General features: G+C 43.9%; 1 protein-coding gene across 4 annotated transcripts in view; it reads right to left on the minus strand.

The window, feature by feature from the left end:
- The window catches only part of KIZ (kizuna centrosomal protein), a 385513-nt gene that overhangs the window by 342787 nt on the left and 14816 nt on the right, over window positions 1–27910 (minus strand). For 2 of the 4 annotated variants that reach the window (XM_073628139.1, XM_073628140.1), the window contains exons 2-3: window positions 23629–23691; window positions 6233–6395 (exon numbers count right to left, since the gene is read on the minus strand). The exons of 1 other annotated variant lie outside the window; for it this stretch is intronic. In XM_073628139.1, coding sequence (XP_073484240.1) covers window positions 6233–6395; window positions 23629–23691 — 226 coding nt within the window. The remainder of the gene's footprint in view (window positions 1–6232; window positions 6396–23628; window positions 23692–27910) is intronic. One more of the 4 variants, XM_073628141.1, reaches the window with a different exon arrangement.

A 27910-nucleotide genomic window follows, 5' to 3' on the forward strand; every position in this document is an offset into this window, starting at 1 on the left:
AAAAATAAAAAAAATTGTCATTTGAAAAAAAATAATAAAATGTCCCTTTAAGAGCTATGGGCGGAAGTGACGATTTGACGTCGCTTCCGCCCTGCAATGACTTGGAGATGGGCGGGGGGCCATCTTCCCCTCACTCGTCACCATGTCAGGCCAGGGACAGGTCCGGATCGTCTCCGCCGTTACCGACGGCCACGGTAAGCGGTGAGGGGCACCGGAGCGCGGCAGTAGGGGGGGCCCTCTCCCGCCACCAATAAAAGTGATCTTCGGCGAATCTGCTGCAGAGTCCACTTTTATCTGAAAGAGAACCGCCGGCTCTTGAAGAGGATACCGGGGTTATGGTAGCTAGCTGCTACCATAACAACGGTATTTCTCTTCAAAGACAGGACGTCTGCGGGAAGGAAGCGGTTAATTAAAATGAATTTATTATTTGTCATCTCCCTGCTTGGCCCCTTTCACATGGGCTGTCTGATCAGGTTCGCCTGTCAGTTTTTCAGGCGGACCTGATTGGACCCTTAGCGGGGATATGGCGGTCTTGTGTCCCTGCATGGCTTTCGACTACGGCCTCCTCTCCCCCTAGGTCCCCCCCCCCCCTCGCCTGTCCACTCAGAGAGCACAGCGGGACTCGCACATGCGCAGTGTGTGCCCGGCCGTGAAGCCGCCAGCTGTCATGGCCGCATGCCCACAGTTTCAATGGAGGCACCTTGAAGAGGAGGGGAAGAGGAGGGGGAGAGGAGCGAGGCTCCATGCTGTTGCATCGCTGAACCGTGGGATGGGCAAGTGGCTGTTTATTAAAAGTCAGCAGCTAAACCTTTTGTAGCTGCTGACTATTAATGAAACAAAAAAAAGCCTGGAACTCCACTTTAAAATACACTATAAAGCTTGCATCCATTCACTTGTCTCAGGCAGCAACAAAGTAGTAAACTTCCAGCAGTCAGTGGGTGTCTCACCCAATCAAAGGGATATCGTCACCAAATGGAAATAAAGCAGCATATAGTGAAGCCTGTCTCACTTGTGAAAGGATTTAGTGTAGCACCTTACATGTACAGTCAATAAAAACGTTCATCGTAAAACAAAATAGCCACGGCATTAAGTGTGCTTGTTTCTCATAGCCAGCCTGATATGTTTCATCCAAATGGATATCATCAGAGGTGTGGCTCTACCACACAAGCACGCCCTTTTAAATGTGTCACTGGTGATGCGGAATCACGGAGGAATCAACCCCCAAGATGACGCGAAAGCCGGAAATGCTTTGCTGGAACGCATCACGTCCTGCGCCTGCGTTTCATAGAGAAATGCCTCTCAGATGATGCGAGGGGTAGAAGAGGAGCTGCCAAACAGACGCACCAATGGGAAACGGATTTCCTCCAGCTGCTAGACACTATCGTGTCAGCACTAGGTTCATACATACATAAAAAACATTTACTATAGTGATTCCATTTACATACAAATATACAAATGGCTTAAGGATACAAAACTAATTTGTAGGAGGATCACATAAGTCATGCAATGTATATAACATATATAAAATAACAATAAAAGAATGCAATAAAATCACTGTACGTATGTATGTATATATACACACATAAAAAAATGCATATGATAAACTAAAGCGCCCCTAGTGGACATTTAGTGAACACCCATCAAAATATCAAAAAACATAAAGCATAATATGTTAGAGTTATTGCTATTGGTGCCACTACCCCCTTTAGCGGAGGGTGATCAACTGTATAAGGATAATTGATAATCCTCAGCTATTATTAATGAAGCTATTCACGTCCCAATCCACATTTCATCCGAATGGCGGTAGCATTTTAAATGATAAATCCAGCGGGTTTCCATACGCAAGATCTCTCTCTTAGCGACACTCCCACGCCAATGTGGGGTAAACCTATCAACAGCTGTGAATGTAGTACCCACTGGATTTTTGTTGAGACATTCTAAGTAATGACGGGAAACAGTGTGTTTAGGAAACCCCTTTTTGGTGTTAGTCACATGTTCTTTTATTCTAACATTCATAGCCCTAACCTAACAGCAAGGAGCACATGGAAGGGCAAATGCATGAAAGACAAACACAGAGGAAATTCCCAGCTCAACTCACCAACCAGTCTGCTTACCAACCGAATTAACCTGTCCAACAGTCTGAGTTAAAAACAGGGGTTTAGTTAGCACACATTTGCAAATGCATGCATGAGCTGCAAGGCACATGACAGCCCATCTGAAGGACTCTCAGACCATGAGAAACAAAATTCTCTGGTCTGATGAAACAAAGATAGAACTCTTTGGCCTGAATGGCAAGCATCATATCTGAAGGAAATCAGGCACCGCTTATCACCTGGCCAATACCATCCCTACAATGAAGCATGGTGCTGGCAGCATCATGCTGTAGGAATGTTTTTTAGCGGCAGGAACTGGGAGACTAGTCGAGATTGAAGGAAAGATGAATGCAGCAATGTACAGAGAAATCCCTGATGAAAGCCTACTCCTGAGCACTCTGGACCTCAGATTGAGGCGAAGGTTCATCTTTCAACGGTACAACTACCCTAACCACACGGCCAAGATAACAAAGGAGTGGCTACGGGACAACTCTGTGAATGTCCTTGAGTGGCCCAGCCACAGTCCAGACTTGAATCCGACTGAACATCTCTGGAGAGATCTGAAAATGGCTGTGCACCGATGCTCCCCATCCAACCTGATGGAGCTTGAGAGGTCCTGCAAAAAAGAATGGGAGAAACTGCCCAAAAATAGGTGTGCCAAGCTCGTAGCATCATACTCAAAGACTTGAGGCTGTAATTTGTGCCAAAAGTTGCCTCATTGAGCAAAGGCTGTGAATACTAATGCTTTGTGATTTTTTTGAGGAAAATAATGCATTTAATCCATTTTGGAATAAGGCTGCAACAAAACAATACGTGGAAAAAGTGAATCTCTGTGAATATTTTCCGGATGCAGTGTAGCACGCTTTACCTGTATTTACACCATGGCCAAGCCTAGCACTGTCACAACCCATATAATTGATATAACATAAGCTGTACTTCTATGACTTAATCACACCAACCCAGTGAATAGTGTCCAAATTGAACAATCAATAAAGTCCTCCAATATATCAAAAATTAAACTGCATGTTCCAAACTATCAAAATATGCTTCAACATAAGAAGTGATACACACTCTGCCACCACAGGTAACAGCTGCTTATCAGTTAGTCAGACTTCAGGGTAAGGGAGGTCAACACTCGAATATGTATGGAATCATCCCCATATAAGATATGAGAGGACGTCTGTCAAACACCCATTCAGCACATTCAATATTCCAACGCCCCTCCAACGAACATATAAAAAAAGGGGAAGGCTCCAGATTTATATGATTAAAGCAGGCAAAGTAGTTCTGATAAAATATGCACAAAAACCCCAACTAAACAAACACATGCCGTAGGGTTAAAAGGGAATGTGGCGACATCAGTGTCATATGATTCCAGATACACGTTTCTTCATCAAAGAATGTAATCAGGGCCATTCACGCTGTTTTGGTGCTTTAGATGTTTTGAGCCAACTATGAAAGTTGCACAAAAACAGCAATAGAATTGGGATTGTACGTGCAAAATGTATGTTGTCATTGAGCCCTTGAGAGATCCGCATATCCAACAATATCGCCGATATGTCTAATATGGAATATCACCTCTACCATATAAACTGGGAGATCCTGAACTATCCATTAAAAGAGACAACTTAGGGAGCAATGCTTGTTCCTCTAAGACCATGAAAAACAAATTGGATATGAAACTGGATCAGGTAGCTTCTCTTATGTTTACAATTCACTTTGAAGCATGACCTCAGGGAAGTGGCTAAATACCACCTGCCCCACCCTTTTAGATTGTAAGCTCTTCTGCGCAGGGCCCTCTTAATCCTCTTGTATTTTATTGTATCATAACTGTATTGTCTCCCTTTTATATTGTAAAGAGCTGCGTAAAATGTTGGTGCTATATAAATCCTGTATAATAATAAATTCATACACTGTTAAAATACATATATTAGATTATTTTATTTTTTTTACCTGCCAAGGATGTTTAATTCTGCAGTACCGCTGTTGTAACCAAGGCACCCCTGCCAGACATGACAATAAGACCCTCAACTTTCACTTCAGCATCAGCAAAGATTGGTCAAGGACAGTGATTCTAAACACACTTTCAGCTTGCTGATTGGTCAATGAGGCACCAGCAGAGCTCTGTACACTTCTCTGCTCAATCTACTTTCCATGCCAGGAATTCAACTTTAAACCAGTGAACATGCGGCACGGATAGATGTGCCCCCTGGATGAAAGGGTCATAATGCTGATTCTCTGCATTGGTTTGCTAATGTAACATACACTGATTCATATCACTGATAGAATGTAAAGCCAACAGTCCCTACTGCCTGCACTTGCATCTAATACAATAATTCTACAATAATACGATGTCAAGACTTACTAGTTCATTTTAATGCAATGTTGTGCATGCTGAAAATCCCTAGCCTGATTTTACCAATACTCTATGTCCCTCCAGCACTGAGAAAATGTAACTATATAGAGGCTTGTTTAAAAAGCAGCAGTCCAAAGGCTCTGTTCACACTTCTGCGACTTGGGATTCAACTTGTGGGACCTCAAGTTACGTGACATGTGAAATCCCATGTTAGTTGATGAGAGCTGTCTTAATTAGCACTACTATAGTCACTCTGACTTTAGTACTAAAATGTTGTACTCTTGTACTACTTCAAGGCGACTTCTATCCAACTTGTGCACATAGACTTTATTGGAAGTCTCCCCCAAGTCAGATCCTCATCTTAATAGATGTGATTTGGACCCAACATTACAGGAAGATTACACAGGCATTCCCTGAAGTTGCTTCAAAGTTGCTGCAAGTCGCACTCAATTCACCTGGCAAAGTCTCACTGTAAGTCACGGCAGTGTGAACCAAGCCTAAAGCCACACTGCTTTGCACATTTATACAGAAGTATGCTTTACAAATTCCAGACTCTGGACAATAAAAAAGTGTAGAGAAAAATAAAAACCTGGGGAGGAGGCCCCAATCATGTGACCTGTCAAAGCCATATGACCAGCATTCCTCCAATCAAAGAGATTGAAGAAGTATAGGAATCCGGTTTTTACTTCCATTATACATACCTAGGTGGATGCAGCATTGGTCTGATGCTCCATCTGTCCCACGACGTCTCTGCACTGAGAACCAAGCCATCGGACACCGCCGATGGCTTGGTTCTCTCGGCTCCCCGAGTAGAGAGCTGCTGACTGTCATTCAGCAGCTCTCCTGCGATGCTCCTCCACGTTCACTGGAGCGTTGAGCGGCCTTCTCAGCGGCTCGCTGAGAGGCTGACACAGCCATCAGTCCAGGCACCTGGCGGATCCAGACTTCATTGTCGCAATGACGCGGTGCCTGGACTGATCTGTCTGCCTTCAGACCGCTCTCTGCTGAAAACGGGTCATAGGAGTGCAAAAGGGATTGCACTCCTGTAACCCTTAAGCCCCGTACACACAATCAGAAAATTTTACGAAAAATACCCCTTTTGAAGCGATCGTACAATAATCGGATCATTAGTACAGAGCTTTCAAGAGCCGATATTTTTCTATCAGACACGAAGGAAAAAAAAATTTCCGTACGATGCCAGATTGCACGATTTTCGTTTAATCAGTACAGCTGTCATTCCTAAGTGCAATACATATGCATTACGACACATGACATCACTTCAGAATTTTTATTCTGTCGTATGAGAATTTTTCGTGACTTTAGTAAACTCATCAGTTTCGATCTGCAATTATCATGTAAAAAAAAAAAACGGACGATCATTCGTCCGATAATCTTATCGTGTGCATTAGGAGAGGCCCAGCCAAACGAGTTCAGGCAGGATTTCTCCTTTAAAAAAAAAAAATATATATATATATTTGTATTTATTCAATTTCTTTAACTAAAATACAAGCAACATTTAGCAGTAAAAAAAAGGCATGCATTCACTTTGTAAATTTAGTTTCACATGGAAAATTCCATAAAACTCAATAACATAAATGTGGCAGATGATCTGTGTAATAAAGCCTCAATGAAATAAATACTTTATTTTCCTTCCTAACATTTAGCACATACAGTAATTCACAATGATGAAAAGAAAGTTTGATTTATGCTTTAGTGAAGTGACCCAATAGTTTTGTTTTTGGGTACAGGGGTGATGCAAAGGTTCATCTTTTTTTTATATTACCTTAGTATCGTGAGATGTCTTGGAATTGGAGATTAGAGCACTTAAACGATTTTCAATAGCATCAAATTCCTGCAAGAATGCTTTGTTTCGAAGAAAAGCTTTTCTCTCCTTTTCACAAACATCCTTCAAAGTATTTTTCAGTTTCATATACTTAAGATGAGATCTATAGAAATGTTTAAAAACAGTATTAGCAAAGAAAAAAACATGAAAGAAGAATACTTAAAATGAGCTTGTGCTCTGCCTATGCAGGGCAATGCAACAGAGTCACCTTAACGACAGCCCCGCCCGCAGCACATATTAACCTTTCCAATAGTCCTGTGCCATTCCCTTTGGTCACCAGGAGCAAAGAGAGTTAGGTCTATGTAAGCTCCAAGTCATGGCATTAACCTTAAAGCGGGGTTCCACCCAAATTTTGAACAATATATATTCTCTTCCTTGCCTAGATGCTGACATGCCATTTAAAAAAATTTAAATCGCCGTAATTACCTTTTATTTTTCTATTCTTCTTTGCACTTCCTGGTTCTCCTCCCGTGGGAGTAGGCGTGTTTCTAGCCTCTCCCAGACTCCTGGGAGCTAGTCTCAGGCTTCCCAGGATGCCACTGAGCATGTGCGGGAACGAGCAGTGAATGCTGGGAGCACAGCATTCACCACATCCAGGAAATAAATGCTTGTGGGCTTCAAATGCCCAGAATGAAGATGGAAACGGCCTGCAGTGAATAATATAAGTTATTCTTTCCGACGAAATCTGACACAGGCGGACATATTACACACAATATGTGAGTATGTAATGCTGAGAAGAAAAGTTTGTGAATGAACTAAAAAACAAAAAAAAAACAAAAAAAACGATAGATAGGTGGACCCCCGCTTTAAAATGTAAGGAGAAAAAAACAAAAAACAAAAAAAAAAAAGCACTTCTTTATATATCTATCAAAATAACCACACAGAACTCCAACATAATGGCATAATGACACAATGTTTCAAGCCTAGTCAGGCTCTTTTTTAAGCCTAGGGAACACATGTTCTCCTGGCTTGAAAAAGAGCCAGGCTAGGCTCAAAAAGTCGTCATTATGTCATATTGGAGTTTTTATGCTACTGCCGTGGATACCGATGGGTTGGGGACCATTGCACTTTTATTAAGGGTTTATTTACACTTACTTCAAAATGTTGTATTGGACACACTTTGAATTCAAATCAAAGTGCCTGTCACTAAAGAAAATGGTAAGCTTACAGTCCTGTTTACACATTGTTTTTGCTTTGCTTCAAAAATTAAACCCCATGTCGCCCTCTTGGTGCTTCAAAGCTTCTCCAAAGCCTTCATAGAAGTCTATGACAATGTTTGCTTACAGCACCTGCAGCTTTTTAAGAGGCTTTTATTCGGCTTTAGCTTCGCTTTGTTTTGGAAGTATTGCAGGCATGAGATATCCCAGCATACACTGGAAAACCAACAAACAAACTAGAAAGATGTCATCAGCAGTCACTTCCAGTTCATGTGTATAAATTCTGGAAGTGTCTGGTGGAGACGTCACATCTGGTGTGCAGCATGAAGCAGCAGGAAGGCAAGCGGGATCCAAATCGGAGCAATTAGCAGATGGCACATGTGGTATGCAACATGTGAATGCTATAGCAGAAGGTGAGCGGGGACCAGAGAGAGAAAACTGAGTGGCAGAGGATCAGCTGAGCTGGAGGACTGGAGCAGGAGAAACTAGCAGATGTCACACATGGTGCGCAGCATGGAAGCAATATATTGGGAGGTGAGCGGGGACCAGAGAGAGAGAAGGATTAGCAAACTAGAGGATCAGCAGAGATGGGGGGTAGTTACTGAGCAGGGGACCAGTGAAACTGGGGGTACTATGGAGTGGGGCATCAGCTAGGGGTACTACTGAGCAGGGGATCTGCTGAATGAGGGTACTAATAAGTTGTGGTTCAGTTGAATGAGGGTACTAATGAGCTGGGGATCTGCTGAGCGGGGGTACTACTGAGCTGTGGTTCTACTGGCCCCCTTTAAAACAAATTGAAAATCAACACATACCCAGGACATTTGGCAAGCTTCAAAAAAGCATCACGTAAGCATCACAAAAGGGGGCGCATGCGCGGCACGATCCAGGAAGAAAGCAAGGGCTGAGAGCTCCGTGAGCCTCACTTCCCCGGGGCTATATCTACAGTTTTTTTTGCTGATTCTTCCCCGCACTCCTGGCGGAACATCTAGCGCATGCCAGGACTGAAAATTCGCTGCAGCAAACTGGCCCAAAAGTCACTTACAACCTACTTGCTGAGAGTGAGGGAACAGAGCATGCAGTCCCAAGATGGCGCCCAGAAGAGACAGTCACAGGCACATCCACATGCTGCAGCCTCCTCACCGTCACACTCCCTAGGAGACTGTGAGTATTCATTGCAACTTACTAAGGCTGATCTGGATGAAAGTCTTATACCGCGTACACACGAGCGGACTTTACGGCAGACTTTGCACGGCGGACTTTGACGGACTTTACGACGGACTTTCTGAATGAACGGACTTGCCTACACACAATCAACCAAAGTGCGTTGAATTCGTACGTGATGACGTACGACCGGACTAAAATAAGGAAGTTCATAGCCAGTAGCCAAAAGCTGCCCTAGCGTGGCTTTTTGTCCGTCGAACTAGCATACAGACGAGCGGACTTTTCGACCGGACTCGAGTCCGTCGTATAGATTTGAAACATGTTTCAAATCTAAGTCCGTCCAACTTTTGAGAAAACAAAGTCTGCTGGAGCCACACACGATCGAATTGTCCGACGAAATCCCGTCCGCCGGGCAAAGTCTGCCGTAAAGTCCGCTCGTGTGTACGTGGCATTACTCTGATGTATGACAAGATTGCCCAGAAATTTCAATCGGAGCTGCACAAATCTATTAACACTTTATCACAGGAGATTGCAGCTCTGGGAAGCAGAACTGACTTATTAGAGACTAAGCATGATGAGCTGTCCCTGGTATGTTCAGATCTCAGAAAGGAGCAGAAGTCCTTGTCCGAGATGGTCCTGCAACTTCAAGCCCACATTGAGGACCTGGACAACAGAAATAGACGACAATCTTAGGGTGCGGGGAGTACCAGAATCGGTGACTGATTTACTACCTGTGATCCAGAAGCTATTTCAGTCTCTCCTGCCCGATTCCCCTCTTTCAGCCTTTTCCTGTGATAGGATCCACAGGGCCCTGCGCCCACCCCTTCCCCCAGAGAAGCCCCCTAGAGATATAGTGCTTTGCCTCAAGGACTTCCTAATTAAAGAGGCCATCCTCAGGGCCTCAAGGAACACTCCCAACATTCGCCTGGAGGGTACCCCCATTCAAATTTACCCGGATATCTCCCCCACCACCCTTGATAAGCGCAGGAAGATGAAAGAAGCTACGTCAGTTCTTCAGTCTGCATGTATCCGCTACCGTTGGGGATTCCCATTTAAGCTCCAGGTTCCTCACAATGGCACGACTTACACTGTTAACACGATAGCAGAAGGCAAGGAATTGCTGGTGAAGCTGGGCCTCATAGATGCTGCTACCCTGCCCAGGCTGCCGTCCACTCCGCGTCACTCAGCTATTTGGGCCACCCTACCTCCCAGAAGAGACCGCCAAGATCAACATCGAGACTGCTCTTCTCATTTCTACCTTTTTGTTTCCACTATACGTTTTCTGTCTCTTTTTCAAGGTTACGAACAATGTGTCTCTCCCACCATGCTTTGATGCACCTGGACTCTCCCGGCACATCACAGAATTCCGGTTGTGTCCGCTTGATTGTCCCTACACTCTACACTGTCTGGGGCCCGTCGGCCTCCCATCTATTTAGTGGTGTCCGAGCAGGTGGGCCCCTCACAAGTAAATACACACAATAAATTTGCATATATGCAAAATCTACGGACCCAAGAATTTAGAGTGTTGGACCCTTTGGTCCAAATGGACATTTCCTTTTGGGTCTTTGGGGCGTTTTCCACCTTGACCCCCCCAAGACTATGTATTGCCATCCTTTGGCCCAGTTTTATGGTTACTGTTTTTTTTGGTTTTTTTTGTTCCCTGCTTTATTTTTCTAATTCCTTTTATGCTACTTACCTCAGTTGTTTCTATCAATGTGATACATGTGTCGCTATTCCTCCAGTCGTGTCAACCAGATATTGCAAATCTCCTTAACTGTTTTTTTGCATTAGTTGTATGTTCCCCCAGGGGTAATATGTACTGCTGTTTGGGTGCCCCCTCTTGGCTGGACCCCCCGTTGATCCTAAATTTTCCACCTTGAATAAACCATGGCTCTTAAAGTAATATCCCACAATATAAAGGGGTTTAATTCCCCGCAAAAGAGGAGAAAAGCATTTAAGCTTATAAATCTCTTGGAGCTGATATCCTCCTACTTCAGGAAACGCATTTCTCCACTAATAATCACCCCATCATATTTAGACAAAACATTCAAACAATGTTACTTCTCCACCTATGAGTCCAGGTCTAGAGGGGCAGCTATCCTTATTAAAAATTCGGTGATGTTTCAGACTCAACAGATATATAGAGATTCAAGCAGTCGCTTTGTGACAGTCAAAGGCTCCATTCAGGATAAACAATTAACCTTGGCCTCAGTTTATGCGCCTAACGCATCACAGGCTACATTTTTTAAAGATTTTTTTCAGATCCTTGACAGGTTCCATTCCCCTCACTTACCAATCGGGGGGGATTTTAACCTAGTAGCCCACTCGGTGATGGATAGAAGTACAACATGCCCCACCTCTAACGCTTTTTCTAAATCACTTCAACACTCCTTGAAGTCCAATCAATTAATAGATGTCTGGAGGGCTCATAACATAGGTTCTAGGGAATACACTTTCTATTCTCTCACCGACAACAGTTACTCCCGCCTGGACTATATCTTCTGCACTCCTTCCCTGACTGTAAACTCTACCTCAGCTAACATACAGATTTGCCCTTGGTCAGACCACCACATAGTTTCCACCCAAATTTCTTGTCTGGGCCTCCCCTATACAGCCAGATCCTGGCGCCTTAATGACACGTTACTTACGGACCCTGTGGTTTTGACCCAGTTGTCAGAACGCCTCACAGAATATTTTAGACACAACAACATAGAAGATATTTCCCCAACATCCCTTTGGGCAGCTCATAAAGCTGTGATGAGGGGCCACCTAATAGAAATCTCAACAACTAAGAAACGTAAAAAACAACACTACACTCGAAAACTCACCTCTGACCTTGAACAACTCTACCATAGACACACACAGACACCCTCACAGGAGTTGCTCCTCCAGATAAATGAATAAAGAAGGGCCCTAGATGACATACTTTCAGAACACACAGAAAAATCCCTTAGATGGTCCAAGGCCCGTTTCCTCCTTCATAGTAACTCAGCTTCCACAATGTTCGCACGTAAGCTCAAACAGACCACTCAACCGACACACCTTTACAAGCTGAAAAACCATAATGGTAACCCATCCATCCACCCATCCCAAACAAGTTTTGAGTATCTTCTCCTCCTTTTATCAGAAACTATTTTCAGGCCCAGACCACTCCCTTCCTCCTGCCTCACAAACCTGGTTAGACACCCTTTCGCTCCCCCAGCTATCAGAGGAGCAATTATTAATCCTCAATGCCCCCTGTACTTCAGAGGAAGTAGCCCCTATCATTTCTTCCCTTAAACCCTCCAAAGCCCCTGGTCCAGATGGATTCTCAGCCATCTATTACAAAAAAATTGCAGAATCCTTAATCCCCAAACTAACTAAACTCTATAACTACATCCTCAAAGGGAAACATTTCCCCTAAGAAATGCTACTGGCCAATATGTCCCTTATACCCAGACTAGGCAAAGACCATACCCTCCCCCAAAACTTCCGCCCCATTTCAGTTACTAATGACTTAAAAATATTTGGACGGATTTTAGCAGACCGCCTGGCCAAAGTTATTATGACCTTGATATCCCCTGACCAAACAGGCTGTATACCATCCAGACAGATCACTGATAACATTCGTTTGGCCACCAATATACTCCAGGATGCTGATATGCACTCTAGGAAGGTATTATTTTTGAATTTGGACATAAATAAGGCATTTGATAGTGTCCTATGGACCTATCTGGACACAGTGTTATTGAAATTTGGATTTAGTGGTGCATTCATACATGGATTTAAGGCCCTATACCACCACCCCCAAACTCGTATCAAGCTCCCAGGGTGCAACTCCAATTACTTTTCTTTGAACTGTGGAACTAGACAAGGGTGCCCCCACTCCCCTGTTTTATTTGCCCTCGCTATGGAACCCCTGGCCAGATCCATCTCCAATAACCCCAACATTAAAGGATATAAAAAAGGCGATCAAGAGTTCAAACTTAGCCTCTATGCTGACAATGCCCTATTATTTATTTCTGACCCCCTGATCTCCCTTCCCAACCTTATGTCCTTCCTAGATTCCTTCCATAACCTCACGGGCCTAGGAGTGATCCCTTCTAAATGTTCAGCTTTACCCATTCACCTCCCCCAACCTTTATCGACTACTCATATATTTAGGCATAAAACTAGCCCCTTCTCTCAAACAGATATATTCCTTAAACTACCCTCAAGCTTTCTCTAATGTTAAACGCCTTTTAAATCAATGGTCCTCATACCATATATCATTCTTAGGGAGAATTCAAGCAGTTAAAATGAATATCCTCCCAAAACTCTAGTTCCTCTTTAGGTCCTTACCTCTGTATGTCTCTCGCTCTATGCCACTAACAATCCAATCGGATCTGCTCAGATTCGTATGGCAAAACAAAAAACCCCAACTAGGTCGTCCATTGATGTATAGAGCCCGTGTGTGGGGTGGCTTGGGATGCCCGGATCTATGGAAATACTTCCTGGCATCCCACCTTATTCAATTTGGCGCAATGGCATACCTCCCCTACTTCTATACCACGGCTGAAATTTGAGCGGATCTCGGTGGCTCCATATTATCTCCCGGGTCTTCTCTGGTCACGCTAAATATCTCCAAAAGACATTACCCCACTTAATAATGTAGTAGGCCAATCATTATACATATGGTCCCTCGATTCGAAGAAGTTTAAACTAAAATCCGACACGCCACTCCTGTCTTCCTTTTTGGGAGAACCTTCATTCCCTCCGGCCTTTACCTCAGACACGTCATTCCTCAATTGGTCTGCGAGGGGATTGGTGAACTTTGAATCTCTGTTGCAGAGTGCTTCCTTTTGTTCATACACACACTTACAGCAAACATATGCCATGGGACGATTGGATTTTCACCAATACCTGCAAATAAGACACTTCTACTCTGCAACCTTGGTTGGCGGAGTGGAACTGACAAAAACTCCATTTGAATTCCTATGTGGGGAGGCCTCCAGGGATAGGGGAACTATCTCCACTCTTTACCGACACCTTAACGACTACAATTCCTCTCCAAAATCTATAGCAATGGAGGCATGGGAGGCAGAGAGACGGCTCAGGAATTCCCAGTGGAGGACTGGCAAGACATGATTGACAACATGCACAAATGTACACGCTCTATATCCATAAAGGAAACGGTACTCAAACTACATACCCGTTGGTACTATACTCCGGATCGTCTTCACAGAATGTACCCACTGGTTCCTGGCACATGCTTTAGAGGATGCCAGGACAGGGGTACGCTATTGCATACGTTCTGGAGTTGTAAGGCTTTAGATCCCATTTGGCAGAAAACAACCTCTCTCATAGAACTTCTATCTGGAGTATCGGTTACCTTGATTTATCAAATGTGTTTGTTGTTTGCAGAACTCCCAGCTGTCCCCCCCCCCACTACAGAAATTAGTCCACACTCTTTTTAGCGCTATCCAATGGGCAATAGCAATGAATTGGAAACGCTCCCATATATCTTGGTCGCAGGTGATTTTACGCATGGAGTCCATTAGGATAATGGAAAGAATACACCATACTCTCCTGGACTCCATGCACATTTTCGACCGCAAATGGAAGGTTTGGATGGCACACCTGCTTAATAACAGACTCGAGGATCCCTCCGTCCCTGCCTCAGATGCACAATAGTACTAACAATTGTAAGATTTGATATAATTTGTTTGGTAGGTACTTCTAATGCTTATTTTTCTGTGTTCTATATATTGACGAAGATAGCATCCTGGGTGAATGATGGCATTTTCCCTACACTCGGGTTGCACACGTATCACAATCACGAGTTTTTCTTTGGTTTCTTTTCATTTCCCTTATTTTTTTCTTCCCCAATTAATGGGTTCATTGTGTATTGTATTGAGATATTTTAATGGCAACATGTGAGATGTATTGTTAAGCTGTCTTAGGCTACCCTGTTACTGAACTTATTGTTCTCACGGTGCTTGTACACCCAGTCTTTATATTATACCTCATTAAAAATGTTTGTAAATGAAAAGCATCACAAAAGAATCAAAAACACATTAAAAAAAAAGCTGTAGGCACTTTAATGTGTGTTAAAGTCGAAGCAAGTGTAAATGAGCCCTAACTGGTTTGTGGATGACTTTAGGCTTGGACAGGGCTCTGGACCCTCTTCCAACCCTAATGAAACAGTGCCTGTCCAATCAACCACAAATTCTTTCATGGGGGGGGGGGGGGTGGAATAAGAGCTACGTCAATAAGCTTATGTTTGCTTCAAATGTGTGCAGTCCCATACAAATCATAGGTATGCAAAACCTGCTTGGGTCAATCTGATGACACAGACACTAGCTCAAAACTTGTCGAAATAGGTCTTAAAGAGGAGCTCTACCCAAAAGCACCCTCCCTCTCTCCACTGCCACATTTGGCACTTTTTGGGGGGGCAGGTGCCTGGTTTTGACAGGCGCTCCTATTTCCAGGTAAGATCGCCAATCTACATTTCAGGCCCCTCCTCCTTTTCCCCGCTGCCTTCTGGGACACACACAGGTCCCAGAAGACGGCGGGACCATTTAGAAAGCGCAGCGCGACTTGTGGCTGTAAAGACTGGAGGCTTCAATGCCGGTTTCCCTTACTTAAAATTCCGGCACCTGCACTCAAAGCCGATTGACAAATCATGTCGGGATGCCGACATTGCGGGATTCCTGAACAGGTAAGTGTCCTTAAATTAAAAATCACCAGTTAAGTATTTTTAGCTGCTGACTTTTATTACATTTTACAGACTTGAGCTCCTCTTTAAGTCACATGCAACCTCATAACTGGTGTCAGCCATTTTAATTCGCTCCACATGACTTATCATAGCTTCAGGGGAGAAAAGGAAAGGCAATCATGTGCTGATGGTGAGACTACCATGAACCTGCCATGCAGTCATTAACAATCCATAGCATAATCCCAAGAAAGGCCGTAATCTAATCTATCTTCTCCTCTTCTTATGTTGTCTGAAATGTTGGGAAACTGTCAGATTGTTCTTTCCTCGCTTTAACATAAGTACATACAACAGGACATGTACTTTTTTTTTACACTCAGTTTAGAGCACAGTTTAGTGCTAATAAAGTTATAAATGTGTGCTGGTGTTTTTACCATATACAGTGGATAAAAAAAGGTCTACACACCCCTGTTAAAATGTCAGGTTTCTGTAAAAAATTAGAAAAAGATAAATCATTTCAGAGCTTTTTCCACCTTTAATGTGACCTATAAACTGTACAACTCAGTTGAACAACAAACTGAAATCTTTTGGGTGGGGGGAAGTAAAAATAAATTTTATTACAGCACTCGGCCTTTTTAGGTATGAGTCTATCAGCAGGGAACATCTTGACTTTGCACTAGGGATGCACCGAAATTTCGGCCCCGCAACATATCGGCTGAAAATGGCAAAAAGCTGAAAGAGAATTTTTGCCAATACTGGCGGCGAAAATGGGGCGTGGCCTGGGCGGGGGTGCCACCTATCGGGGGGATGAAAGGGGGGAGAGCCGCCGCCGCCTGTTTGATTACAGCGCCGGGAACATCACAGCTTTTATTTCAATAGCTGTGTGTTCCCCGCTGCGCGTCGTCACATACAGCCCCTCCCCCTTGTCCGAGCACTTTGATAGGCAGATCACCCGTCCAATCCTGGCATCTGAAGGGCACTGGTGGACTGCATTGATCTCTTGTATCATGTCCGCATGTCTCTGACCATGTCCCCAGTCTCTGATCATCTCCTGTACCATGTCCCCAGTCTCTGACCATCTCCTGTACCGTGTCTGCTGTCTCTGACCATCTCCTGTACCATGTCCTCAGTCTCTGACCATCTCCTGTACCATGTCCGCAGTCTCTGACCATCTCCTGTACCATGTCCGCAGTCTCTGACCATCTCCTGTACCATGTCCGCAGTCTCTGACCATCTCCTGTACCATGTCCGCAGTCTCTGACCATCTCCTGTACCATGTCCGCAGTCTCTGACCATCTCCTGTACCATGTCCGCAGTCTCTGACCATCTCCTGTACCATGTCTGCAGTCTCTGACCATCTCCTGTACCATGTCCGCAGTCTCTGACCATCTCCGTAGTCTCTGACCATCTCCTGTACCCTGTCCAAAGTCTCTGACCATCTCCTGTACCATGTCCAAAGTCTCTGACCATCTTCTGTACCATGTCCGAAGTCTCTGACCATCTCCTGTAATGTGTCTGCAGTCTCTGACCATCTCCTGTACCATGTCTGCAGTCTCTGACCATCTCCTGTACCATGTCTGCAGTCTCTGACCATCTCCTGTAATGTGTGTGCAGTCTCTGACCATCTCCTGTATCATGTCTGCAGTATCTGACCATCTCCTGTACCATGTCCCCAGTCTCTGATCATCTCCTGTACCATGTCCCCAGTCTCTGACCATCTCCTGTACCGTGTCTGCTGTCTCTGACCATCTCCTGTACCATGTCCGCAGTCTCTGACCATCTCCTGTACCATGTCCGCAGTCTCTGACCATCTCCTGTACCATGTCCGTAGTCTCTGACCATCTCCTGTACCCTGTCCAAAGTCTCTGACCATCTCCTGTACCATGTCCAAAGTCTCTGACCATCTTCTGTACCATGTCCGAAGTCTCTGACCATCTCCTGTACCATGTCTGCAGTCTCTGACCATCTCCTGTACCATGTCTGCAGTCTCTGACCATCTCCTGTACCATGTCTGCAGTCTCTGACCATCTCCTGTAATGTGTGTGCAGTCTCTGACCATCTCCTGTATCATGTCTGCAGTATCTGACCATCTCCTGTACCATGTCTGCAGTCTCTGACCATCTCCTGCACCATGTCCCCAGTCTCTGACCATCTCCTGTACCATGTCCCCAATCTCTGACCATCTCCTGTACCATGTCCCCAGTCTTTGACCATCTCCTGTAATGTGTCTGCAGTCTCTGACAATCTCCTGTACCATGTCCCCAGTCTCTGACCATCTCCTGTACCATGCCCCCAGTCTCTGACCATCTCCTGTAAAGTGTCTGCAGTCTCTGGCCATCTCCTGTACCATGTCCCCAGTCTGTGGCCATCTCCTGTAATGTGTCTGCAGTCTCTGACAATCTCCTGTATAAAAATATTTTTTAAAAACAGTCACTTTCGGTTTGGTGCCGTTTTGGTATCGTTTTCGGTTTTCAGGATCAAGGAAGATTTATTTTCGGTATCGGTTTCGGCACCAAAAAACCCATTCGGTGCATCCCTACTTTGCACTCTTCTTTGAAAAAACACTCAAAAACTGTCAGATTGCGAGGGCATCTCCTGTGCACAGCCCTCTTCAGATCACCCCACAGATTTTCAATCAGATTCAGGTTTGGGCTCTGGCTGGGCCATTCCAAAACATTAATCTTCTTCTGGTGAAGCCATTCCTTTGTTGATTTGGATGTATGCTTTGGGTCGTTGTCATGCTGAAAGACGAAGTTCCTCTTCATGTTCAGCTTTCTAGCAGAAGCCTGAAGGTTTTGTACCAATATTGACTGCTATTTGGAACTGTTTATAATTCCCGCTACCTTGACTAAGGCCCCTGTTCCAGCTGAAGGAAAACAGCCTCAAAGCATGATGCTGCCACCACCATGCTTCACGGTGGGTATGGTGTTCTTTTGGTGATGTGCAGTGTTGTTTTTGCACCAAACATATCTTTTGGAGCTATGGCCAAAAAGTTTAACCTTGGTTTCATCAGACCACAATACATTTTCCCATATGCTTTTGGGAGACTTCAGATGTGTTTTTGCAAAATTTAGCTGGGATTGAATGTTTTTCTTGGTAAGAAAAGACTTCCATCTTGCCACTCTACCCTATAGCCCAGACATATGAAGAATACTGGAGATTGTTGTCACATGCACCACACAGCCAGAACTTCCCAGATATTCCTGCTCCTTCAATGTTGCTGAAGGTCTCTTGGCAGCCTCCCTGACCAGTCTTCTTTTCATCAATTTTGGAGGGACGTCCAGTTCTTGGTAAAGTCACTGTTGTGCCATATTTTCTCCACTTGATGATGAATGTCTTCACTGTGTTCCATGGTATATCTAATGTCTTGGAAATTCTTTTGTACCCTTCTCCTGCTTGATACCTTTTAACAATGAGATCCCTCTGATGCTTTGGAAGCCTTTTTCTGTAGGATGCGACTAAGAAAATGTCAGGAAAGACCTACTAGAAAAGCTGAACTTTATTTGGGGTTAATTAGAGGGACTTTAAATGATGGCAGGTGTGTACTGACTCCTATTTAACCTGAGTTTGAATGTGATTGCTTATTTCTGAACACAGCTATAGTACACATCCCCAGTTTTAAGAGGGTTTTTTATTTTTACTCCCCCCCCCCCCTTAAAGATTTCAGTTTGCTTTTCAAATGAGAGTCATACAGTTTATAGGTCACATTAAAAAGTTGAAAAGTTGAAAAACTTCTGAAATTATTTATCTTTGTCTCATTTTTTTTACATCACATAAACCTGACATTTTAACAGGGGTGTGTAGACTTTTTTAATCCACTGTATAGTATATTGCGCCGTATTAAACTGGTATACATTTGAACGACCGCATCTCACTGTGCTGCAATGAAAAGCAGAGAATGTAATCTTCGCTTCTCATGGCAGCTACATAAACTGCTCTATGGAGGAGATGTCACAATAATCAAGGTGGTTTACCTGTTTTTACCCAGATGTCTATTGCTTGTGTATAACGGCAAACCAAGCAATCAATGAGGTGCAGTCAGCTGACATTTAAGATGCTTCTGAGCTCCTTGAAGAGCCACTTTGGGCTATTTTTGCATTTCTATTGTCTTGTATAAAAAGAAAAGCAGTTCAAACACAGTAAATGCTCAGCAAACAGATAGCCTGTTCAAACCGAACATGTAGCCAGCCTATGGACATTCCAGTATTTAAATACACTTAAAGTGGGAGTAAACTCCCATCTCTGACATTTATCTATAGGCAAGCCTATAATAAGGCTTACCTATAGATACTGTAAATATCTCCTAAAACGTGCACCGTTTAGGAGACACTTACTTTGCATTCGCCCTGAAGGAAAGGCCACCTGGGCGAACTGGGCTGTTCCTTCAGAGTCCTGTGTCATAAACGGCGGCTCCCGCACACGCGAGGGAGTGATGTCATCGCGGCTTTGGCCGGTCACACAGCTGGAGTCCACAAACCCGGAAGGAAGACGGGTGAAGATGGGAGCACCTGCAGTGTTGACAGCGCAGCACTGGAAGGCTTCGTTTTCAGGTGAGTTTAAAATAATGTGCTAGTATGCGATGCATGTCAGGTTAGAAAAAAAAAAAACAAGAAACACCCAACAGTTTACTACAGCTTTAATAGCTAGTAAATTAAATTTGAATCAAGCTTCCATGTACCTGTGTAGCTGCAGGCACTGTGGAACAATTCAGCCTCAATATTCACAGCAGAAGCACTGATGCTGCTCAGCGGTAAATGCTACAATATACAGCGAGGGCTTGCTTAAAAGGTAATTTACTGCTTGATAAGAATATGTAAATATTTAAATGCTCATAGCCTGCTTACAGGTGCAATTTACAGTTGTGACATGCCTACACTAATAGATTCGAATAATATTAATAACTATTTTTTGGTTTGTTGCACTGAACTTATGTTTGCACAGTAAACACCTAAACTAATTTACGTGCAATACATGCAAAGTTTGACTGGGACTCACTTAATATTTACTTATTCTCTAAAATGCATAGTAAAATGTGTTAAAGGGTTAGTTCACCTTTATCACTCTAAATGTAATCCCTTCTGTGACTACACCTACGATAGATGCCGATCACAATTTGTCAACTAATTTTACTTAAAAACATGTTTATCCCTCTGTTCCACTGTACTGCATTGTAGGCCAAATATACCTCCAAGAACCACCTTTCCAGGTTCATACACATTAATTAGGAGGGACATATTTTATCACTAGGCACTGTACTTCATAGCCTGGTGATTGCACTACATTTCCCATAATTCAATGCGATGGCCCAACAACACAGTTGGATGGGTTGGACATGTGACTGTATTACAGCATTTGTTTTATCCCCTCGATGTTTTGTCCACCGCTGGCTTACAAGTAGGAGCTCAGCATGTGCAGCTCAGTTTACATTCCCTCACAGATCCTGCATGCGGGGATGACTGAAATCCATAATGTCATCCTGCGTTGGTCAATCAAGACCACCCTCAGCCCAGCACCTGGAAGAAGCCAGGTATAAGATGCTGGTACTGGCGAGGGACCTTGAATCATTGAAGGAGAAGTATTACGGACTTTAGTTCCACTTTAAAGAAAAACAGACCAATTGAGAAAAAAAGCTTAAATGTATGGTAAACCTTTACCAAAAAATTCCTATGCAGAAAAGTAGCATCGGTAGATAAAAACAAACTGTGCAGCTTCGACGAAAGTTGGATAATGCCCTTGCTATAGGTGTAAGGCCACATATATACCTCCTGAAGCCTGGCTGAAAGACTTCCAGAGATGGCATCATTCAATCTTGTCTTGTTGCTAGGACGCTGCTAAGAAACTTCCTGCTGTTACTACCAACCCCCACCATCACAGGACCGAGCTCTCAAACCACCACACGTGTGGTTCACTCCTCCTTTGCACCATCACTGAACTCAGAGTTACCGCAACAGGGGAGAGACAGCGCATGTGAGGGGGGTTTGAATTAGCTGGGAGTGTTTTAGCAATATCCTAGCAACAAGGCAGGATGGGGATGATGCCATCTTTTTCAGGCTATGGGAGGAAAGTACACTGCCTATACCTACAACCCCCCCCCATCCCAGTTTTGACAGCTAGTGGGGGATCTTTTTCCCTGCTGGCTGTCACAATCTAAAATGGTAGTTCAAGTCTCCCTGTCAGAGTGTAACTGCCTGCTTGTATCAGAGGTATGGGCAGGCAGCTACACAGACAGTCTACAGGACCATGGTATAAGATTTGCTGATCGTGGGTACAATGCTTTATATAGGTGTCTAACAAAATAAATAAATAATAAAAGCATAATTTATTTAACTAAAAAAAAAAATGTACATTATTTTTTTTTTTTGTAAACGTGAACTTATCCTTTAAAAGGAGTTGTAAAGGCAGAAGGTCTTTTACCTTAATGCATTAAGATAAAAAACCTTTTGTGTGTAGCAGCCCCCCTAAATACTTACTAGAGCCCCATATCTCTTCAACAATGTCCACATCCGGGACACTCCTCCCGATTGGCTGAGATACAGCAGTGGCTCCAGTGGCTCCCGTGGCTGTCAGTCAGCCAATCAGGGGAGTGAGGGGGCAGGGCCAGGTCAGGGCTCTGTGTCTGAATGGACACACAGAGCTGTGACTCGGCTCCAGGGCCTCCATAGGAAGCTGCTGACTGTGGGAGCACTCCATAGGGGGGGCAGGAGCAGCAAAGAGGGACCCGAGAAGAGGAGGATCCAGGTTGCTCTGTGAAAAACCACTGCAACAGAGGAGGTAAGTATAACATGTTTGCTATTTTATTTTATTTTTTTAAACGAGACTTTACAATCACTTTAACTTTAGTCAACGCTGCACAGTTTGCTTTTGTCTACAGGCACCCCCTACCTACAGAAGAGGAAACATAAGGGAGACCGGCGTACTGTGTACAGAATGTATGGTGAATCCTGTGCTCACCACGGACATTGTAATGAATCGGCTACTAGAGTGTGAACTGCTATACAGAATTGATACAATGTTGCAGAGACAGATCTCTGTTGTTTACCGGCTTAGGCAATCTGTCACTGATCTGTGAGGGGGTTCAGTAATGTCAGACATATAATTCTGTATATCAGTTCACTCTCTGTAGAAGCCGATTTATTACACTGTCACGGGGGGGGGCACAGGATTCCCCATACACAATAAACAGGTCATCGCCATGTTACTCCCACTTCTAGTCGAATGTTTTTAGCCTGAAGCGTAGACTATTTTCTTTATTGGTCGAATGTTCTTTAAAGTGATTGCAAAGTCTTATTTTTTTTTTTAATATAGCAAACATGTCATGCTTACCTGCTCTGTGCACAGAGGAGCCCAAACCTCCTCTTCTCTGGTCCCCTGCTGGCACTCTTGGCTCCTTTTCCCTTCCGAGTTCCACTTGCTCTGGGGGCACTCATGCAGGCTCAGTCCTGAGCCGCGCTGTCTGCATCCATAGACACAGACAGCACGGTTCGGCCGGTGCCCCGTCACAGGACTTGACTGACAGCTCCTGAGTTGCACTGCCTGCATCCATGTGCACAGGCAGCACAGCTCAGCCCTGCCCTCCTGGCACAGGATTATTTGACTGACAGCAGCCAATGGCTCCCCTGCCTCAGAACCACTACAGATTGGCACAGCACTGGATCGAATGAGGGCTCAGGTAAGTATAAATGGGATGAGGGGCCAATACTGCTACCTAAATATTTTCTACCTTAAAGAGGAAGAAAACTTCTCTTTATTGTTTGTGTCTATAGGTATGCCTATAATAAAGCTTACCTATAGATACTGTAAAATATCTCCTAAACGTGCGCCGTTTAGGAGATATTTACTGTATGTGCGCCGATGACATTATCAGTGCATGTCCTCTGAAGGATCGACCGCCTGTGCCATTTCTTCAGAGCCCTCTTCTGTGACCGGCACAAGTGACGTCACGCGGCTCCGGCCAGTCACACAGCTGAAGTCCGTGGACCCGGAAGGAAGACGGGGGACAATAAATGCGGCCTCCAGCGGGGACGGCGGGAGTTTCGTGCTGCACTTTAAGTAGTAAACAAAACTGTGTGTGGGCACCTCTTTGCTGCAGAAGAGACATGCTATGTACACTGAGCTGGAACGACTGACTCTTGTACACATGCGCGGGATGACGTCATTCTCTCACTAGCCAATGTAAGAGGACGAAAACTGGGCAAACAAAAGTGGCCAGGGAGACAATAACAGGGGCAAGGGATGTAATCACTGCGTCACTGAAAGGTGGAGGGAAGCATTTCTGGGGTTTAAGTTTCACTTCAACTGATCTTACTAATAGAAGGAAACATTTCAAGGGCATCAGCTGTACTTACATGTGTGCATCAGATGTGTTGTACTGAAACAGCTTCTTCTCCAGTTCCAACCTTTTTATCTCACTGTGATTTAAACGGGAAATATGAAAATAAACTTATTAAAATAAAAATAAAAAATACAATTCTTAATATGAAGACCTCTATCCTATCATATCTAGTAATAAAGCTAAGGGAATTATTTATAAAGCAGCAAATAAACATCCTAACGTGCATGGACACATAGGATAACACTGAGCTGCTACTACAGGCAGAAAACAAAATTCCTGTAGAAGCAATTATTTTTTAAGTCCAGTGTGCATGAACACTTACATTCAACAGATTCACTGCGGGTGAATCTTCCTGGTCCATGTGTTTTGACAGTGATCAATTCCCCACCTGTGAATATCTGGGGAACGTCACATTCATGGCTTCATAAATATACCCCTAAGTGTCTCCTTCACATGTGGGATCTTGCCTCCACCCTCAGCACACCTGTGCGTCTTTCCTGCTCACAGTACACACATCTCTATTCCCAGTACCCTTTATCAGCAGAGAGTTGGTCCCTTCCAGTATACAAAGGTATCCTTCCTATATCCAGTCCTGCATAAAAAGAGAAGGGCACTGAAGGGTTCACACCCACTGTGATTATACACCCATCTCTGTACAGTTGTGCTCATAAGTTTACATACCCTAGCAGAATTTATGATTTCTTGGCAATTTTTCAGAGAATATGAATGGGAACACAAAAAACATTTCTTTCACTCATGGTTAGTATTTGGCTGAAGCCATTTATTATCAATTAACTGTGTTTACTCTTTTTAAATCATAATGGCAACAGAAACTACCCAAATTACCCTGATCAAAAGTTTACATACCCTGGTGATTTGGGCATGATAACATGCACACAAGTTGATACAAATGGGTTTGAATGGCTATTAAAAGGTAACCATCCTCACCTGTGATCCATTTGCTTGTAATTAGTGTGTGTGTATAAAAGGTCAGTGAGTTTCTGGACTCTTGACAGACCCTTGCATCTTTCATCCAGTGCTGCACTGACGTTTCTGGATTCTAGGTAATGGAGAAAGCAAAAGAATTGTCAAAGGATCTGCGGGAAAAGGTAGTTGAACTATATAAAACAGGAACGGGATATAAAAAGATATCCAAGGAATTGAGAATGCCAATCAGCAGTGTTCAAACTCTAATCAAGAAGTGGAAAATGAGGGGTTCTGTTGAAACCAAACCACGGTCAGGTAGACCAACTAAAATTTCAGCCACAACTGCCAGAAAAATTGTTTGGGATGCAAAGAAAAATCCACAAATAACTTCAGGTGAAATACAGGACTCTCAGAAAACATGTGGTGTGGCTGTTTCAAGATGCACAATAAGGAGGCACTTGAGGAAAGAGGGGGCTGCATGGTCGAGTCGCCAGAAGAAAGCCATTACTACATAAATGCCACAAAGTATCCCGCTTACAATACACTAAACAGCACAGAGACAAGCCTCAAACCTTCTGGCACAAAAGTCATTTGGCGTGATTAGACCAAAATTGAGCTTTTTGGCCACAACCATAAACGCTACATTTGGAGAGGAGTCAACAAGGCCTATGATGAAAAGGTACACCATTCCTACTGTAAAACACGGAGGTGGATCGCTGATGTTTTGGGGATGTGTGAGATACAAAGGCACAGGGAATTTGGTCAAAATTGATGGCAAGATGAATGCAGTATGTTATCAAAAAATACTGGAGGAACATTTGCATTCATCAGCCAGGAAGCTGCGCATGGGACGTACTTGGATATTCCAACATGACAATGATCCAAAACACAAGGCCAAGTCGATCTGTCATTGGCTACAGCAGAATAAAGTGGAGGTTCTGGAGTGGCCATCTCAGTCTCCTGACCTCAATATCATTGAGCCACTCTGGGGAGATCTCAAACATGCAGTTTATAAAAGACAGCCCAAGAATGTACAGAGTATGGAGGCTTTTTGCCAAGAGGAGTTGGCAGCTTTACCATCTGAGAAGTCAAAGAGCCTCATCCACAAATACCACAAAAGATGTTAAAGGGGGCAATACACTGTATTAAGAACTGGGGTATGTAAACTTTTGATCAGGGTCATTTGGGTAGTTTCTGTTGCCATTATGATTTAAAAAGAGTAAACACAGTTGATTGATAATAAATGGCTTCAGCCAAACACTAACCATGAGTGAAAGAAATGTTTTTGTGTTATTCATATTCTCTGAAAAATGGCCAAGAAGTCATAAATTCTTCCAGGGTATGTAAACTTATGCGCACAACTGTACATGCTGTATGCGGTCATAGCCTTATTCCTCCAATGCTTCTCCCAAACATTGGCATACCCTCTGCACTCCTCTCTTGAATATACTGCTTTCTGTAAATGCTGTTAGCACTCCTTTCTTGTACATACAGTTGTATGCAAAAGTTTAGGAACCCCTGACAATTACAGAAAACATCGGGCGATAGAGCTTCCACGTCCGTGGATAGTATTTGCAGAGGAACAGCACAAAGGTATTGCAGAGGGTAGGACAGGGGGCTTTATGTGCAGGAGAGGTGTGCGTAGAGTATGAGAGAGGGCTGTATGTCTAGAAGAGGAGCGTGCTGGGTATGACAGCAGGCAGTTTTTGCAGGAGAGGACAGCGGAGGATATGAGATGGGGCAGTATCTGCAGGAGAGGAGTGCAGAGGGTATGAGAGGGGACAGTATCTGCAGGAGAGGAGTGCAGAGGATATGAGAGGGGACAGTATCTGCAGGAGAGGAGTGCCGAGGATATGAGAGGGGGCAGTATCTGCAGGAGAGGAGTACAGAGGATATGAGAGGGGCAATATCTGCAGGAGAGGAGTACAGAGGATATGAGAGGGGGCAGTATCTGCAGGAGAGGAGTACACTTTTGGGTGGAACTCTGCTTTAATCCAGCATTTCCGCAATTCATGTAACAAATGTAGAGCAGTTCTGCTCACAGCTGTCAAAAAAGCTGGCAATGTTTCAACAACATTACTCAGCCTGAAAGAGAGATAAAAAGAAACATTGTATCCTTCTGTTCTTTTAGAGATCAAAGGGTTGAACTTTGGTCTGCAAATGAGGTCAGTTTTCTTTTAGCAAAAAAAAAAAAAAAAAAAACCTGCAAGACAATAGCATAATGAGCTAGTATGCATCATATACTAGCACATTATGAAATACCTTAGAACGAAGCCCTGCAGCGGCCGGGTCAACGCTGAGGGAGCCGACATGTTCCCTCGTCATTTCTTCCGGGATCACTGGCTTCGGCGCTGTGAGTGGCTGGAGCTGCGATGACATCACTCCCGTGCATGCGTGCGGGATCCCTACGTTCAGGCAAGATACGCCGGACCTGCAGAGCGAATGCGCCGTGCAGGTTTAGGAGATATTATTTTTACCTACAGGTAAGCCTTACCTGTAGGTAAAGATCACCAAGAGACGTATACAACTGCTTTAAAGACTAAGCCTCTTTCTGACACTTGTTGCTTCCAAATTAATATATATATATATATATATATATATATATATATATATATATATATATATATATATATATATATATATATATATATATATATATATATATATATATATATATATATATACTCTGGAGAAACACAGTGAAGATAAAAGGTCATCAGTAAACATACAGCATCTCACAAAAGTGAATACACCCCTCACATTTTTGTAAATATTTTATTATATCTTTTCATATGACAACACTGAAGTAATGACACTTTGCTACAATGTAAAGTAGTGAATGTACAGCTTGAATAAGGCTTCATTCTCACGAGGCGGATCTGCTGCCTCGGAGTCCGCCTCTGTCCACCAGCTCAGCGGGAGATATCTCAGTTGATCTCCGCTGAGCCGGCGGATGACAGGTCCCTCTCTGAACACTGAGCGGGGAGGGGTTTGTCGAGCGCTGCTGGTGACTATGGAGAGATAGGACGAAAACAGACAGCATGTCTGTTTTGATCAGATCTCACCCGATCTGATCCGCCAGCGACGGATGCGAACGTAGGGGCATCCGTTTAATTTTAGCGGATCAGACCGGGTCGCATGTCAGCGGACATGTCACAACTGACGTCCGTCGCTCCATAGACTAGCATGGAGCGCCCATTCAGGTCCACCGACAAAACTGACAGGCGGACCTGAAGAGTCCGACAGTGTGAAAGGGGCCTAAAGCCCCATACACACTATCAGATTTTCTGCTGATTTTTGTCTTCAGATTTACCAAAACCATGTAGTGCAAGGGTCTGCCTGATTGCGTACAGATTGAAACTCCTAAG

Source organism: Aquarana catesbeiana, linkage group LG04, assembly GCF_042186555.1.
Source record: "Aquarana catesbeiana isolate 2022-GZ linkage group LG04, ASM4218655v1, whole genome shotgun sequence".
NCBI lineage: Eukaryota > Metazoa > Chordata > Amphibia > Anura > Ranidae > Aquarana > Aquarana catesbeiana.